This window comes from Aotus nancymaae, unplaced genomic scaffold, assembly GCF_030222135.1.
Source record: "Aotus nancymaae isolate 86718 unplaced genomic scaffold, 86718_ANA_hifiasm-v0.15.2.pri h1tg000003l, whole genome shotgun sequence".
NCBI classification, from domain to species: domain Eukaryota; kingdom Metazoa; phylum Chordata; class Mammalia; order Primates; family Aotidae; genus Aotus; species Aotus nancymaae.
Window position 1 is genome coordinate 19,670,308 of NW_026988414.1, and position 15,324 is coordinate 19,685,631.

The window sequence follows — 15,324 nt, forward strand, 5'->3', positions numbered from 1 at the left end:
TTGCTATGATTGGGGAAGATGTTGGCCTTGGGCCTGGCTTCTTTATGGAATTACAGCCTCCCAAGGCAGGAAAGAGGCAAGCCCCTTCTGTCAACCCAGGCTCTGTGCCAGATGGTACCTTCAGGTCCTGAGGCTTCTACTTTGAAGTCCTTTCCCATTACTAATCTACAGTGGCCTAAAAAAGGACTATTATTATTATTAGCAGTAGCAATAGTAGTATATATACTATTTTTAAATATATATACTTGATTACCTATCAGAATTGCCTGGTGAGGTTAGGGGCATTATGGTTCATGCCTGTAATTCCAGCACTTTGGGAGACTGAGGCAGGTGGATGGCTTTGAAACCAGCCTGGGGACATGGTGAAACCTTATTTACACACACACACACACACACACACACACACACACACAAATTAGCTGGGCTTGGTGGTGCATGCCTGTAGTCCTAGCTAATCAGGAGGCTGAGGTGGGAGGATTGCTTGAGCCCAGGAGGTGGAGGTTGCAGTGAGCCCAGACCATGCTACTGCACTGCAGTCTGGGTGACAGAGTGAGACCCTGTTTAAAAAAAAAAGAGAGAGAGAGAGAGAGAGAGAGAAGAATTGTCTGGTGAACTCCTAAAAAAATACAGATGTCCAAGCATCACTTCAAATCTGCTGATGTCTGGGTGATTCCAATGTGCAGCTTGGGAACCACTGGGCTAAATGCCTCCAGATGGAGCATGTGTCATTGATTTGTCCTGTGACTTATCTTGATTTTTCCATGGGCTCTAGTTCTCCTCCAGTTCTTTCCTTTGAAACTTTGGGACTACATTGCTTTGCTTGGAAGACAGGTTGCACAGTAGGTCTTAGGGTCTTTCTTCAGCCCGGGCTTTTCCATACTGTGCTAAGCTGAAATGTCTTTATGTTTCTGCCTTGTGTATGGCAACCGACCCTTCTTTCCAACCCAGATGCAAATTTTGACCCATTTTTACTTATTCTCCATCACTTCTGTCAGTATTGGGCGTGGGAAGTGGGAGCCAGATGCCTTTGTTCACATTGCCATCTTACCCTGAATTCAGACGATAATGACTGTCTTATGCGAAAATCATATTGAGATGTGAACTGTGCAGACAGAGACAGAAGCTTTATGTGGTATTTCTTACATACATGCATTTCTTACATGCAAACACTTGGTATTTCTCAAAATCATATGCATATATGTGGCAATTTTTATTTCTGATGTCCTTATGAAATCTTTAAAATAAAAGTTGTGAAGATAAAGGAGAGCACATTTCAATTTCTTCAAATTCTCTCTCATACACTTTCCAATTATAGGCAGGAATATTTTCCCCAGTTAGTTGCCTTGTGCTACATACGTCAGTGATGTTGAAAATGCTGTGGACAATTCTGATCTTGACTAGAATAATTCATTATTCTCATTCTTAGGTAGCAGAAACTCCCATGGGAGAAATACACATTAAAGGTAGTTATAAAATAACTTCTCTCTGGTAGACATTTACACCTTTCTCATTGGTAGAAAAGGTACTCTTGTTTGTTAGGAAATTTGCTTTTTCTTGAAAGTTACTGATGTTATTCCTGACTCTCTGTTATTTCTTTAATTCATTAGTAACAAGTCTATCCTTTTAAACTAGATTAAGAAAACAGAACATGGTAAGAATGAATTAGACTGAAGGAGGTATGAAATGACTTTTTCTGTACAATGATTGATTGAAACAAGTCTGCTTTCTGATTATTTTATTGCCTTAGTACTCAGCTGAGTGCTCTTGAAATGCTGTCTGCTGTGAAAGCAAATTTCTTCTTGCTTGGTCATCTACTTTCTGGTCATTTTATAGGTTGGAGAGCACTCTTTATAGAGTTTCAATCTGTAGCCTTTGATTTTTATTCACCATTTCCCTTATTCTCAGACTTTCTGGCTACTGTTAAGCTTACCTTTATGACATTTTACTATGGATGATCCAAATGATAGGATTAACTTTCTAAAAATATCACAGCTTTCTTTATTAATTTATAGCAATTTTTAAATGTTTCATTTGATTAGCTCAGCAGCCTGTGACGTAAGAAAAGCAAGATGAATTACTTGATTTCACAAACAAGGAGACTGAGGTTCAGTGACTTAGCTAAGGTCATTACAATTGAGAATTTGGAGAGCCAAGACTTGAAGCTAAGTCTGCTGATGCCAGATTTAATGTTATTTGTGTTGAACACCCAACTGGCTCTCTTAAGGTGTCAGAGTTTCACTTGTACTTAGCCATTATGCGTTTTGCTAAGATGGTGCAACCTATCTATAACCTTCTCTCTTGTCTTTTAGAAAATGATATCTTAGAAGATGATGGAATGTTCAATATTTCAATATTTAATGAAACTTGTTTGAAATTGAACAGGCATTCTAGGAAAGTTGGATCAGAACACATGTACCAAGTAAGGAGATCTCTTATGTTATCCATTAAAGAATTGTGTCATTTAAAAATTTGGGTGATCTCCAAGTACGTATCCAAAGTATTTAAAAATGGATGAACTTCTAGACAGTTTGTGATTGTTGTTTCTAGAGATGGATGTAAGTGAGGTACTAACTTGAAGAAAGATACTATATTTGGTGACTTGCTATCATTTTCTCTGCCTGGCATTTCAAGCTTATATTTTATTTTAGTGCTTTAAATAATACAGCTTATTGTGCTGTCAGAGTCACATTTGGGCATGGAGTTTTAAGGAACTCATTGCATGGCAATTGGCGCTCATTTAACTTGATTTTTTTTAACATCATGAGTAAAAATTATAAGTAAATCCAAGCAAGAACTGAGATTTATTATTGTGTCATTTTTAATACCTAGCAAGTCATCTGGTAGAGAGTAAACTCAGTAAGTATTGCATTAATTTTTTTTTTTTTGAGACTGAGTCTTGCTCTGTCACCCAGGTTGGAGTGCAGTGGCACAATCTTGGCTCACTGTGACCTCTACCTTCCAGGTTCAAGCGATTCTTGTGCCTCAGCCTCCCAAGTAGCTGGAATTATGGGTGCTCACCACCATGCCCTGAGATTTTTTTATTTTAGTAGAGATGGGGTGTCTCCATGTTGGCCAGGCTGGTCTTGAACTCCTGACCTCAAGTGATCCACCCACCTTGGCCTCCCAAAGTGCTGGGATTATAGGTGTAAGCCACCGTGTCCGGGCCAAAATTAATTAATTAATTCTGTTTACCAAAAGGATATCATGTATTGGGACCTGGAAGTTCCAATTCAAACTAGTAGAAATATTTAGGTAAATAGGCAACTACAATATGGTATAATGAGTGCTTTGACAAAAAGTAAATTAATAATGGAATAATAAAAGTAAGTACAATAATAGAGATTTTGTTTGCGTGTATGTCTAGGTATAATTTTTTTTTTTTTTTGAAATGGGATCTTGCTCTGTCTTCCAGGCTGGAGTGCAATGGCATGGTCTTGGCTCACTGCAGCCTCTGCCTCCCAGGTTCAAGCAATTCTCCTGCCTCAGCCTCCCTAGTAGCTGGGATTACAGGCATGCGCCATCACACCCAACTAATTTTTGTATTTTTAGTAGAGATGGGGTTTTGTCACGTTGGCCAGGCTGGTCTCAAACTCCTGAACTCAAGTGATCCACCTGCCTTGGCCTTCCAAAGTGCTGGGATTACAGGCATGAGCCACTGTGCCAAACCCAAGGTACAATTTTTTTAAACCACAAGCAAAGACTATTATACTGAGTCATAGGAAATAAGTAGGAATTAGTCAGATGAAAGAGCAGAGAAGGGTTGAAGAAGGGTACTGTGGCAAGTCGAGTAACAGTGGGTAACAGAGAAAGCAGAGGGGAGTAGGAAGAGATGAGGCACAAATCTCAGCAGTGGTGTGATCATTAGGAGCCCTGTATGCTATGCTTTTGAATTTGGATTTTATTTTGATGTCTCTGGGGAGCCATTGAAGGATTTTTTTATTTTTTATGTATTTGTTTTCTCTCTCTTTTTTTTTTTTCCATTTTCTTTTTACTCTGAAGGATTTTAAGCAGGCAAGTGAGCTGTTCAAATTTCCATATTATAAAGAACACTAGAGCTGGAAACATATTCAAGTACTCAAATAATTTAATATATAATAAAGATTAATTTTCAACTCGGCAGAGAAAGGAGATTTATTCGGTAAATGGTTCTGGGACAACTGGTTAGCTTCTTGGTTAAGAAAACAAATGATGACTTCATACTGTACACTAAAATTGTTAAAGGGTAAAATTTAAAAAATGTTGCTTTAAGAAATATGTTAGATAAAGATTAATTTGTGTGAAAGATGAAACACTCTTAAATTGACTGGAAAAAAGTCAATATTCAAAAGTGGTTTGCCAAAGAGAATAGACATATTGCCTAAACACACATGAACACGTTATGCCTCACTTGTAAGTGGTCCAGAAGAAGAGGGGACTGCCAGACCGTGGGGGAGCAGCTCTGACGATAGCACAGTCTAGGTTGTGGCCATGGATATGAGTGGCCAAAGTGGAGTGAAGGAAGTTCATAGCATTGAGCTCAAAGAACTCTGAGGCCAATGTTTGATGGTTTATCTGTAAGGACGTTTAAGTTATCCAAGAGAATTCGAAGAGTTTGAGAGAGAGGAATCCTTATGAACCAGGTGTCAGGGTCTTAGATGACTGTGGAAATTGATAGAAAAGAGTCAGCGATTGACAGGAATAAGGAGGGATAGAGGATGGTATAAACAATGGCACTAGCATCAGTGGCAACACTGAGCATATGTCTCCACCAGCTAACACACACTGACTGATCATATTACTTATAGGACCGTCACAAAAGTTTTTCCCTATAATTCCCTGCTGGAGTTGGTAGTGCGTAGAGAATGATTAGGTGACAGTGTGTGATATGACTCCACGGATCAAAAGCCCTGTTACCAGAGGTCTAATAGGAAGGATCCAGTGAAGTACAGTGGTATTTGCTTTGAATGCATAATCTGGAGTGGTCCCCATATGTTCTTTTCTTCCTCCAAGGGTAGGGTTAAGGAACTCATCTAGTTTAAGTACTCTGTTCTATGAGGCTTGTCCATGGATTTCTCACAATGAAAAGAAATTAAAAGAATTTTGGCCAGGTGCAGTGGCTCACACCTGTAATCCCAGCACTTTGAAAGGCTGAGATGGGAAGATTGCTTGAGGTCAAGAGTTTGAGACCAGCCTGGGCAACAGAGTAAGATCCTGTCTCTACAGATACATTGTAAAAATAATTACCCAGGTATGGTGGTGCGTGCCTGTAGTTCCTACTCCGGAGGCCGAGGATCACTTCAGTTTGAGGTTGCTGTGAACGAAGATCGTGCCACTGTACTCCAGCCTGGGTGACAGAACAAGACCCTGTCTCAGAAAAAAAAAAAAAAAGAAAGAAAGAAAGAAAGAGAGAGAGAACTATTCAGAAAGGAAGGAAGAAGAAAAAAATAATTTTGCCTATTAGCTTCAATGTAACCTCTTTTGTAATCTCTTTCATTTGGGTGACAATCAAGGGATTATTTTAGAATAGCCTAACATTTTCTTGGTCTGAGATGTAGTTATGCATTTTAAGCTTGGTCCTATACCTGATTTTAAGGACAGGTAAGGTAGCTTTGAAAAGTCCTTCCTCAGGTTAGCTTGCTATTGTCTTAAAAATAATTCTAAGTGGGCGAGGATAAATAAAAGGAACTTTCCTGCTTTAGCTCCGTTTTGTTAATAGTCTGGGCACCTGCTAGCCAACAGAAAGTAATGCAACACTTTCTTTTAATCTCATGACAGTTTACCGTTCTGGGTCAGAGGTGGTATCTGGATAACTTTTCTCATGCAACATCGTTTAACTTCACAACGAGGGAACGAGTGCCTGTAGTATGTTTGAATTTGTACCCTACGACTGATTATACGGTGAATGTGAGCCTACTGAGATCTCCTAAGCCGCACTCAGTGCAGATAACAATAGCAACTCCCCCAGCAGGTGGGTGCAGATGTCTTTTTTTTGTGCGTCAGGACTAATTGCCTATGTGATTCGAACTATGGAGTGTGGTGGGGCATAAAGAGTGCTAGTCTGGGAGTCAAGAGACATGGTTCCAGTTCTAACAAACTTTGTTAACTCTGTCTGGGGTTCAGGATGCCTGAATGTTACCACTTATCCTCTTCCCTGCAGGGTTCTGGGTGGACTGATTTATTCAGAGCTCCCTGGGAATCCTAAATTGAGAATTTTGTAAAGCATTGTTTTTTTTTTGAGATGGAGTCTCCAGCCCAGGCTGGAGTGCAGTGGCACGATCTGTGCTCACTACAACCTTCGCCTCCCTGGTTCAAGCGATTCTCCTGCCTCAGCCTCCTGAGTAGCTGGGATTACAGGCTCCTGCCACCACACCCGGCTGATTTTTGTATTTTTAGTAGAGATGGGGTTTCACCATGTTGGCCAGGCTGGTCTCGAACTCCTGATCCCTCCGACCCTCTCCTTGGCCTCCCAAAGTGTTGGGATTACAGGTGTGAGCCACCACGCCCAGCCAGTTTCTGCTTTCATAGTTATTATATCTATATAATAAGTGCTGGGATTACAGGTGTGAGCCACTGTGCCCAGCCTTCTGTAAAGCATTTTATCTCTCACCCCAAATTTAAGACAACTGAACCCTAAAGGTATCCATTATCGGCAACTAGAACCAACTTCCAGGAGACCATGTTGGCCAGGCTGTTCTCAAACTCCTGACCTCAAGTGAGGTCTCCTGATTCAGCCTCCCAAAGTACTGGGATTATAGGCATTAGCCACCATGCCTAACTTCAGTTTTTATCCTATTTTTCATATCAGGTTGAGCCTGGCATCTTGTCCTATCTGTATCAACAGAGTTTGCACAAGGAGTAACTCCTGACATCATAAACCTACCCCTCAACACATTTTCAGCTGCATAATAATGTTCACAAATTGAATGTGAATTCCCTCCAATTATTAAATTCTCAGAGAAATAAAAGTTTATAAATAAAATCTGGCTGGGGGTCATGGCTCACATCTGTAATCCCAGCCCTATGGGAGACCAAGGTGGGTGGATTGCTTGAGCTCAGGAGTTTGAGACCAGCTTGGGCAACATGGTGAAACTCTGTCTCTATAAACAATACAAAAATTAGCTGGGTGTGGCAGCACACACCTGTGGTCCCAGCTGCTTGGGAGGCTGAGGTGGGAGGATATCTTGAGCCTGCGAGGTTGAGGCTGCAGTGAGCCACGATTGCACCACTGCACTTCAGGCTGGGCAACAGAGCAAGATCGTCTCAAATAAAGAATAAAGAATAAATAAAATCCACCTCCCCTCGCAAAATAAACTAAACTGTAAAGGCATTAAGTCCCCAATTTTTTCCATCCCCCAACTTCTCTGCTGAGTCTTGGCTAGAGTGTCCTGCTGAAATGGAGAGTGTGTTCTAGCTGTTGAATCCTAGAAATCTTGTTTTGTAATAGATGCTACTTCTTTGGTGTACAGGGGACTGGCAAATGCCGAGGCTATGAGGCAGGTGCATCCTTGGCATATTCTAGGAATATCATGGAAACCAGTATGGCTGGAGCAGAGAGCTGGGGACAGTGGTGAGAGATGAGGTCTAAACTCTAGCATAAGTAGAACAAATGAGAGGCCCATGGTGTCATGTTCAGAAAGAAGTCTGTTGTTACCTTCTCCTTTGCCTCCCTAAATTACTAATAGTAAATATAATGTAGCGTGCATAGTTCAGCCTCTGCAGGTTGCCAAGCAGTCTGGAGTCTACCACATGTTAATTTCAACTTAGATTGGGAAATGTCTTCTCGTCAGGGTAGTTGGATTCATTCTGACACTACGTACTGTCCTTGAAAATGTTAGACATTTGCAGTGGTGGCTCTGGGTCTTTCTTGATGCCCGTTCCAAGGATTTAGAAACTTTTGCATTTTTATTGCTTCTTTGAGCCCTCTTTCTACGCCAGCTTTACCACTGCTGAAGATCTGTATCTGTTTAGTGAAAGAGCCTCCGTTCTCTCTGGGCAGGACACCCCACATTTATCTTAGGAAACTCTTCAAATGAAATGCATTGTCTTGCATGCTTCCTTCACTGTCTCAATTTTTGACTCTTTTCTCTGAATTTCTCTAACCCAAGAAAGATCCCCCAAATTGTTTTAGTTTTAGACTCCATAGGCTCCAAGTATTGATTGTCTGCCTGTGAGTCCTACTTCCAGGTTAGGAGATTTCCCTTTTGTCTCCCATGGGGAATTACCCTCAGCTGATCCGTGAGCTGCTGTTTCCTGTACTTTCACTGGTCTGATGAGGTCCAGGAAATTCGCTGGGTTAGTAGGATTTCACCCAAGCCCTACCTTCTTGGAATTGAATTTCCAAGACTTAAATGGTCAGTACTTCTTTGATGGGAACTGAAACATTTCTTCTTGGCACCGCTTCCTTTTCTGGACCACAGACATAGCCCTGGGATGTTCCAGGTCCCTCTGAGAACATTCCTACTTAGCAGGTCCTGGTCAGCTCTAAGCCTTTACCCTTCCATCTAAGTTGTTTCTGTTCCTTCTTTATCCCCAGGTAGGGCTCATACCTTTTGCTAGGTCTTAGTATTTTCCTTCTCTATATTTGCTTTTTGTTTTCAGTTTTTGTTTTTTGTTCTGCTCACATATTACTTTGGAATCTGCCTCAGGTCTCTGTAGAGAAAGAATGATGTCACAGAGCTCTGGACCTGCCTTAAACATCCAGTGTTAAAATACATTCTTCCCACTTTCATTTTCATTAAGAGGTATTTATTTCTATTCATAGGTGTATCTACCTTTTTCAGGGAGATACTGAATCTTACCTCTCCTTTCCATCTGAGTTTACATAGGACAAAGAGATAGCTACATGGCAAGTAGAGTATCAACTTTATTGATCTGGGCAAGTTTTCCTTCAACACTGAATTTCAGGTAAAAGCTACGTTGAAGGATGAGGTTTAGCTACTGTGGCCAAGTGGAACTTCCTGCTTGCTTTTCCCCTGGAAGTATGGGCAGCTGGGTCCGTAAGGGAGCCTTGCCTGGCTTACCCACCCAGTCTCAGGCTGAATAGCAGAGGAAAGGGCGGTGACAGACACTGGTTACTTACCTCTTGGAGACTGGAGATACCCAGAGTGCCCCATGTACCTGTGCAAGAAATTCTATTTCTCTTTATATTGTTTGCTTTCCCAGAGAGCAATTCTGCATTTTGTTTGGGTGGCAACCTGTAACATGTGGACTTATTACTTGGAAATGTGACTCAAGGAATTGTAGTCTCCTACCAATTAGATTACGTATTTACTGTCCCTTCCTTGAGGATTAACATATAGGGAATAGGGAGAAGCCAAAATTGTCTTTTCCTTCATGGAACTGGAAAGACAGGTAAAGAGCAACCTTTAATACACTCCACCAAGATCACTGATCTCTGTAATTATCGTGAACAGGAAAGGTCTATTATAGGAGTCTATGTTAGGAAAGCAATTTAAATTAATTTTAGTTTCCTTCAAATTCATTTGTTTTGAAGGAACAATTTGTTTAAATTTCTTGATTGATTTACCATCATTATTTTATTTGTTGATCAAATTTTGTGTTTGTATGGACATATGTAGTTTATTCATGTACTCAGAGTATGACTACTTTAATTATTATTTATGTTCTTTCTTCTGTTTTATGGTTTCTTTCAATTTTGTTTATGGTGTTTTTGACATATAAATGTTTTAGATTGCTGGGTACAGTGGCTCACACCTGTAATCCCAGCACTTTGGGAGGCCAAGGAGGGTCAGGAGATCGAAACCACTCTGGCCAACATGGTGAAACCCCATCTCTATTAAAAATACACACCCCTGTAGTTCCAGCTACTCGGGAAGCTGAAGCAGGAGAATCGCTTGAACCCAGGAGGCAGAAGTTGCAGTGAGCTGAGATCACATCACTGTACTCCAGCCTGGCGACAGAATGAGACTCAGTCTCAAAAAAAAAAAAAAAAAAAGTTTTAGATTGCTGTACAGTTGAATCTATTGATCTTTTCCATTGTGATCTATTACATCGTTATTAAATGTAGAATTTTTAAAAACAAAAGTGTATTTATATTCTGTCTTATTTTTCTTTAAGTGACCTGCCTGGGTATATGAAATAAAAGATAATAGATTGGCTGTCTAGGCTAAAGAAGAAAGAAAACAAAAGCAGAGACATAAAAAAAAAAAAGGAATGAGGTTAAAAATAATTCATGCCCTTCTAACCTATTTACTTGTTCATTAGAGCCTCACAAATTTAGGTTTAAGTTTTCCTATGCAGCCAGAAAGGAAACCATGCATTGTCCATAATGTCACAATGCAGCAGTGTTTCTCATAAATTGGACAATGTCTGAGCAGCATTTTATGAGGATTATATAAGGCTAATTTTTTATATTGCCCCTGAACACAGAAAAGTACAATTCAGTGTAGAGTGGCAGAAAAGGTGCATTAGAAATGTCTGCTCTTTGCTGATCTGGCTTGATTCAGGGGTAGGATTAGGTTATTTAAATTATTGGGAGGTATGATTGGAGTCCATTTCTTTCAAGCATTGTTTCCTAAATATTGTTTCCCCCAACTGAGATTTGATGAATGTTTGGTGTCACTGAGCTAGCAACTGTTTTCTCTTATAAGTACCCAGGGAGCAATTGTTCTGGGCTACCAACTGAATAACAAGGACTTGTGCCTGAATTGAAGGCTGCCCTCCTCTGTTGGAAGGTTGAGCCCAGGGAGCTCAGCCAAGGGAATTGTTTGAATCTGCTCTGCCAGTGAATGGGTGATTGAACCCTCGAAATTCCTCTTCATAGAATATAGTCACAGGTGTTTAGCCTGAAAAAATTTCACAGTAGTTCTAACCAGATACCAAATTTGCCTAAAGAAAAATTTCGATAAAATAACAGTAAAGCTCCCAGCTTTGAATTATATTATATCTTGTTGCCCTCTCTAAGATAAACTGCTCCCCAAATGTAAATCAAGGATAACTAAGATGATACCACTGTTTATAGAGCAGTTATACAATAGTAACTTTGCTTTCAGCATACTTGATTTATAGCTCTTCTTTTTGACAATATTTAGCTTGCAAAGCCAACTGTCTATATAGGCTACTTCTAATTAGAGATTTAAAAATCATTATTATTTATGTACAAAAGAATGCTTTTATTTGGTTCTTTTTAGCAGAAGATTGCATGCATTTAGATATTCCCAAAATAGTATTGGTAAATTTTTTACAAATCCTAAAAGGAGAAAGAATAGAGCGCTCTTATCGGGGAGTAAAGCCTGGTAGAAAACTATAACTCTTAAGGTGTCTTTACGATGCAGGTTTTGAACAGCATGCATAATTTGACATCTATGTGGACTTTATAAAACTTCCCCCATAATGGATTCCTGTTCACAGAATTAAAGTCTGAACAAAAGATAATAAAGACCATAAATAATTTAATGTTTATTCTAATATTTTTTCCACAGAATGATAAATATTATAACAGTATTCTGTGGTTGAAGAGTTTTGCCTGAAGTCTACCTCCTTTTCTTACAAACCAGTAGCCTGAGAAACCCATACTTGCAGTTGTCAAGCCAGAAATTGACATATATTTTATATGGAATATGCAATCATCTGAATATGCCAAGTATGGAGAGAGTAAGTGTTTGTTCTTTTGACAGATAAGATAATGACCTTGTAGATCCAGCTAAGTGGGACCATATCCATAACCTTTACTCATAAAGATGAGTAAGTTGTTTAGAATTGGCGCCTTCTGCTAAATGAGTTCTAAGTGGCTCTGAAGGCAATAGGTTCATCTCATTCTTTTTAGGACCTTCATTTTCTAATCATGTATACAGACACACACTCCAAAACTGCTCTCACCTCAGCTGAAATCAGAGAAAGGATCACATACTTTTTAGTCTGAACTATTCCTTAGTACCATGCAAAGGAAAGCTAACTACAAGATATTTTAAAAACTTTTATTTACTTATAATTTTAAAATTTGATATAATTTCAAAATTTTCCCTTTCTTTCACCCCTACCCCTTCCTGTAATATATCCCACGTGGTCATTGTGTATTGTTTTATGTGGTGTTAGATTCTGTTCATTAATATTTTCTTTAGTATTTTTGCACCAATATTCATAAGTGATGTTGGTCTATATTTTCTCTATTTTTTTTTCACTATCTTTATCAGGTTTAAGCATTGGCATTTTCCTTTCTTCATAAAAAGAATTTGTAAAGTTTCCATCATTATTTATACACTGGGACAATTCATGTAGCATTTGGACTATGTGATTTTGGATGGTTTGGTAGAATTCATCAAATTCCATGAAATGATCTGGGTATGGGACTTTTTTATGGGGTTGTTCCTTGGTGACTTTCTCAGTTTTATTTTCTATGGAAATGTTTCAGTTTAAGCTTTTTCTGTCTAATGGAGTCAATTTCGGTAATCTATATTTTCTAAGGAATTATGTATGTATTTCATCCAAGTTTTAAAATATATTTGTATACTGATCTGCAAAGTAGTTTTATTTAACTTTTTGAATTTTCTTCTGTCTCAGTGATCATTTCTCCCTTTATTTTTATTTTCTGACCTTTTTCTAGATTAAATTAGCTAAGTGGTTTATCTATTTTATTAGTTTTTCTAAGATTTTGGTTTATTAATTGAATCTATTATTTTTTTTTTTCTCTCTCACAACGTCAGGGATTAACAAACTATGACTTGCAGACCAAATCTGGCCTGTCACCTGTTTTCATAAATAGTTTTATTGGAGCAAAGGCAGAGTCGGGTAGTTGTGACAGAACTGTCAGCCTGGAAAGCCTAAAATATTTACTTATCTGGCCCTTTATACATACAACTTATTGATTCTCGCTCTACATCATTAATTTCTGCTTTCTTTCTTTCTTTCTTTCTTTTTTTTTTTTTTTTGAGACAGAGTATTGCTCTGTCACCCAGGCTAAAGTGCAGTGGTGCGATCTCAACTCACCAACTGCCTCCTGGGTTCAAGCGATTCTCCTGCTTCAGCCTCCCAAGTAGCTGGGATTACAGGCGCATGCCACCACACCCAGCTAATTTTTGTATTTTTAGTAGAGGTGGGGTTTCACCATGTTGGCCAGGCTGATTTTGAATTCCTGACCTCAGGTGATCCACCTACCTTAGCCTCCCAAAGTGCTGGGATTACAGGTGTGAGCCACTGTGCCTGGCCAGTTTATACTTTCTTTTGCTTTACGAAGGTGGTTGTACTATATCTTCGTTGTGACTTGTGGCTTTTAGCACTAAAAATTGTCCTTTGTCATATTTAATGGTTTTCAATTTGAATTCTGCTTTGTCTTGTATAGGGATTGCAGCACCTATTTTCTTATGGTTTCAACTCTATCCTATTATTTTATGTTACAATTACTATATGAATTGTGTTATATTTTCTGCATTTCTTTCTCTGTGTGATGGATTTTCTTTGCTTTTTAATTTATTAATTATTTTTTTTTTTGAGACGGAGTTTTGCTCTTCTTGCCCAGGCTGGAGTGCAATGGCACAGTCTTGGCTCACTGCAACCTCTGCCTCCCAGGTTCAAGCAATTCTCCTGCCTCAGCCTCCCTAGTAGTTGGGATTACAGGCATGCACCACCACACCTGGCTAATTTTGTATTTTTAGCAGAGATGGGATTTCTCCACGTTGGTTAGGCTGGTCTCAAACTGCTGACCTCGAGTGATCCACCTTTCTCTTCCCAAGTGCTGGGATTACAGGTGTGAGCCACCACACCCAACTGGTTTGTCAGTTTTTTGTTTTTGTTTGAGATGAGGCCTTACTCCCAGGCTGAAGTGCAGTGGCATGATCATAGCTCACTATAGCCTTGAACTCCTGGGCTCAAGTGATCCTCTGACCTCAGCCTCCCAAATAGCTGGGGCTACAGCCACTATGCTTGATTAATTTTGTTATTATTATTATTTTTTGTAGAGACAGGTTCTCCCTAAATTGCTCAGGCTACTCTTGTACTCCTGGCCTTCAGTGATCCTCCTACCTTGGCCTCCCAAAGTGCTGGGATTATAGGTCTGAGGCACTGCATCTGGCCTGGTTTGACAGTTCTTAATAGCATACTTTAACTCATTTTTTTCCCTTATGATATTCAACTATTGAATCAACTAGTTTATTCTATTTTCTTTTTTCTGTGTCCCTTCTCCTCTCAGTTTTTCGGTTGCATTATTTCTACTTTATGAAAACATATAGCATGTATATATCATTCTTCTGCCTTGCGCCATTTTTATTTTTGTCTTAGAGCTACAATTGAACTTAGCAAATACTTATCATTAGTCTTTTTACTGCAGTTTCCCAGGTTTATCTCTTGGATGAACCTCATTTTCCAGTAGATTCCTCAAGAGCACAGTATTCCTTGAGTTCTTGCATATTTAGAATTGTTTCTCTATAGCCTTGATACTTGAAAGATAGCTTGGTTAGATATGAAAATCTTAATTCACACTTTCTTGATTTGAGTTTCTTAAAAAGATTCAGTTCTTTTGTTGCCTTGTTTTCTATGTAGCTTTTGAGAAGTTTGATGCAGCCCAATTCTTTTGCCCTCGGATCTTACTTGTTTATTTCTTTGAGTGAAGACCCTGAGATTTCTTTCTTTATCTTTAAAATCTAATAGTTTTACTTGGATATATTTTGGGGTGATTGTTGTCGGTCAGATTTCACAGGTACTCAGTGGATCCTTTTAGTATTTCTACTTAGGTTTCTTTATTTTTGTAAAGTTATCTTGAATTACAGTTTTAAATACTAATTCTGTTTCATATTTGTTTATCTTCTTCAGAGAATTTAATTATACATATGTTGGATCTTTGCCTGTATTCTACTTCATTCATTTTATTTTTGACCCTTTTAATCTCATTTTTATTATTTTCAATTGTTTTCCTGTATTTCTTCAATGACTTTAATTAAATCTACCCTTCTTTAGGCACCATGAAATTTAGTCTTTATTATTTCTAATGTGATTTTGTATTTTCATTTTTTTTTCCTGAACTCAGTCTCCTGTTTCATTCCCTCCATATTTTTTGTCCATTTATGTTTTAAATTTAAAATTTTCTAGGCCTGGAGCAGTGGCTCACACCTGTAATCCCAGCACTTTGGGAGGCTAAGGTGAGCAGATCACTTGAGGTCAGGAGTTTGAGACCAGTCCGGCCAACATGGTAAAACCCTATATCTACTAAAGATACAAAAATTAGCCAGGCATGATGGTGCACACCTGTAATCCCAGCTACTCAGGAAGCTGAGGCAGGAGAATCACTTGAACCCAGGAGGCAGAGGCTGCAGTGAGCAGAGATCGTGCCACTGTATTCCAGCCTGGGTGACAGAGTGAGACTCTATCTCAAAAATGAAAAAAAAAAGTTTTAAA

At 39.0% G+C, this 15,324-nt stretch overlaps 1 protein-coding gene across 6 annotated transcripts in view; it reads left to right on the forward strand.

Moving 5' to 3' along the window:
* SUSD1 (sushi domain containing 1) overlaps positions 1-15,324 on the forward strand; it is a 149,267-nt gene that overhangs the window by 81,099 nt on the left and 52,844 nt on the right. For all 6 annotated transcript variants that reach the window (XM_064378928.1, XM_064378930.1, XM_012461829.3 and 3 more), the window contains 2 exons: positions 2,310-2,419; positions 5,755-5,947. In XM_064378928.1, the coding sequence (XP_064234998.1) occupies positions 2,310-2,419; positions 5,755-5,947 (303 nt within the window). The remainder of the gene's footprint in view (positions 1-2,309; positions 2,420-5,754; positions 5,948-15,324) is intronic.